At 70.5% G+C, this 2,423-nt stretch overlaps 1 protein-coding gene across 1 annotated transcript in view; it reads left to right on the top strand.

The window, feature by feature from the left end:
* ZFPM1 (zinc finger protein, FOG family member 1) overlaps positions 1-2,423 on the top strand; it is a 20,835-nt gene that overhangs the window by 16,866 nt on the left and 1,546 nt on the right. Inside the window, exons 6-10 of the mRNA XM_010579714.1 lie at positions 85-297; positions 430-654; positions 962-1,057; positions 1,217-1,366; positions 1,536-2,419. Of these exons, the coding sequence (XP_010578016.1) occupies positions 85-297; positions 430-654; positions 962-1,057; positions 1,217-1,366; positions 1,536-2,419 (1,568 nt within the window). The remainder of the gene's footprint in view (positions 1-84; positions 298-429; positions 655-961; positions 1,058-1,216; positions 1,367-1,535; positions 2,420-2,423) is intronic.

Raw genomic sequence — 2,423 nt, 5'->3', positions numbered from 1 at the left:
AAGCTGGCAGCAGCACGATGGGGGTCCGGGGGGGGTGGTCACGGTGCTGACCACTGTGTGTCCCCCCCTCCCCGCCACCTCCAGATGAAGCCCTGTGGTGCCGGACGACGCGTGCCCTGCGGGAGGACGAGGCCGTGTGTGCCTTCGTGGTGGCAGAGCCGCCGGCCATCCCCAACCACCACGGGGTGAAAGCGGAGCCCGGCGAGTCGCCGTACCCAGCCGCGCTGCACTCGGATATTCAGCTGCTGCCGCAGCAAGCCGGCATGGCCGCCATCCTGGCCACCGCCGTGGTGAACAGTGAGTCCTCGGGGACGGACAGCGTGGGGAGGGGGGGGACACACACACACGCGGTACAACCCGCGGGGCCGGGACCGTGCCGGGGGTCCCCAGCCCGTCACGCAGGCGATGTGTGTCCCTTCCTCTCCGCAGAGGACGTCTTTCCGTGCAAGGACTGCGGGATCTGGTACCGGAGCGAGCGCAACCTGCAAGCCCACCTGATGTACTACTGCGCCAGCCGGCAGAGCGCCGGCTCGCCCGCCCTGGAGGAGAAGCCCAAGGAGACGTACCCCAACGAGCGCGTCTGCCCCTTCCCCCAGTGCAAGAAGAGCTGCCCCAGCGCCAGCTCCTTGGAGATCCACATGCGGAGCCACAGCGGTACGGCACGGCACGGCACACTGCTGCAGCCTGGGGACACGTGCGAGGACCCCAGGCGGCTGGGTGGAGGGGCAATGAGGCTGCAGGGCTGCAGCACGGTGACCAGTTAGATGAGGTTCTCCCCCAGCTGGGTTGCTGGTTTGGGGCCGCTCGCTTGTAGATCTTTCCCCATCTCAGCCCTGTAAAGATGGGAGGGGGCATCCTGCTTCCCGCAGCCGGTACCCTCCTGGCCAGCACGGCCCCGTGGGATGTCCCCGCGGTCCCCATCCCCCTTCCCTTAGCACTGAGGCGTCCGTCTGTCCTGCAGGAGAGCGGCCATTCGTCTGCCTGATCTGCCTGTCCGCCTTCACCACGAAAGCCAACTGCGAGCGTCACCTGAAGGTACACACGGACACCCTGAACGGTGAGTCAGCCCTGCCCGGCGTCCCCGCGGGGACAGCCCTGTCCCATTCCCCTCCAGCGCAGCCTGAGGACGGGGACCCCCCTCCCTCCCCGCGGGTCTCCCCCCCTGCCCCGCCGGCTACCGTCCTGCCCGCTCAGCCCCACGCCGCCTTCCCCGCAGGCGTCTGCCACAGCTGCGGCTTCATCTCCACCACGAGGGACATCCTCTACAGCCACTTGGTCACCAACCACATGATATGCCAGCCAGGCTCCAAGGGAGAGGTCTTCTCGCCGGGACCAGCCCTACCCGCCGCCAAACCCCTCGCCCCCGGTGGGTACCGTGGGGCCGCGGTGGGACGCGCGCCGCGGAGCCTGGCGTCGCCGCTGAGGGCTACGGCCCCAAATGGCTCCGGCTGCGAGGAGGGAGGCGGGGGAACGGGGCGAGCATCCCTGTGCCAGGGATGTCGGGGTAACGCCGGTGCCTCTCTTCCCCTCGGCAGGGCTGAGCCAGACGAACAACGTGCCCCTTCGGAAGTGCAGCCTGCCGGCGTTCCTGCCCGAGGCGTTGCCGGCACTGCCGCAGCACGTGGTGCTGCACGGTCCCCTGCCCGCCCCACCGCCCGGTTCCGACGCCGTTCCCCCCCCGGCACAGCCCGCCTCACCCCCCGACGCCAGGGCTGGCAAGCTGTCGCCACCAGCCCCGCCGCAGAACGGCGAAGGGCCATCGTCATCCTCTTCCTCCTCCTCTTCCTCCTCTTCTTCCTCCTCCTCCTCCGGCGAGGCTGTCCGCGTCAAGGAGGAGCCCGCCGGCAGCCCGGTGAGCGAGGTGGAGGCACCAAAAAGCGGCGGCCCCGGGGAGGGGGGCGGCAGCCCCGATGCCTGCTCCCGGACCTCATCCCCCCGCAGCCTACCCTCGGCGAAGGTCAAGTCGGAGCTCGCCAGCCCCACGCCGGGCTCCAGCCCGGTGCCCAGCGAGCCGGGGACGGGCACGGCCGGCGGCACCGTCTTCCTACCCCAGTACGTGTTCAGCCACGAAGCCGCGGTGGTGCCGCAGGCGTCGGAGATCCTGGCGAAGATGTCGGAGCTGGTGCACAGCCGGCTGAAGCAGGGCCACGGCGGCGCGGTGCCGCCCGCCGTCTACACCGGCGCGCCGGTGCCCAAGGGTGCCACGTGCTTCGAGTGCGAGATCACCTTCAACAACATCAACAACTACTACGTGCACAAACGCCTCTACTGCTCTAGCCGGCACCTCGCCGAGGACAGCCCCCCCGGGGCGCGCAAGCTCAAAGCCCCCCCCGGGGCACCCAAGGGTCCTCCCGCCCCGGGGACGCTGCTGTCCCCCCCGGCAGGCGACGGGCAGGGGACGCCGGCGGGGGACGGGGACGCCG

This window comes from Haliaeetus leucocephalus, unplaced genomic scaffold (genome assembly GCF_000737465.1).
Source record: "Haliaeetus leucocephalus isolate CR32 unplaced genomic scaffold, Haliaeetus_leucocephalus-4.0 Scaffold668, whole genome shotgun sequence".
Taxonomy (NCBI): domain Eukaryota; kingdom Metazoa; phylum Chordata; class Aves; order Accipitriformes; family Accipitridae; genus Haliaeetus; species Haliaeetus leucocephalus.
Note: the sequence above shows the minus strand (reverse complement) of the source record. Positions and strands in the feature narration are given on the sequence as shown.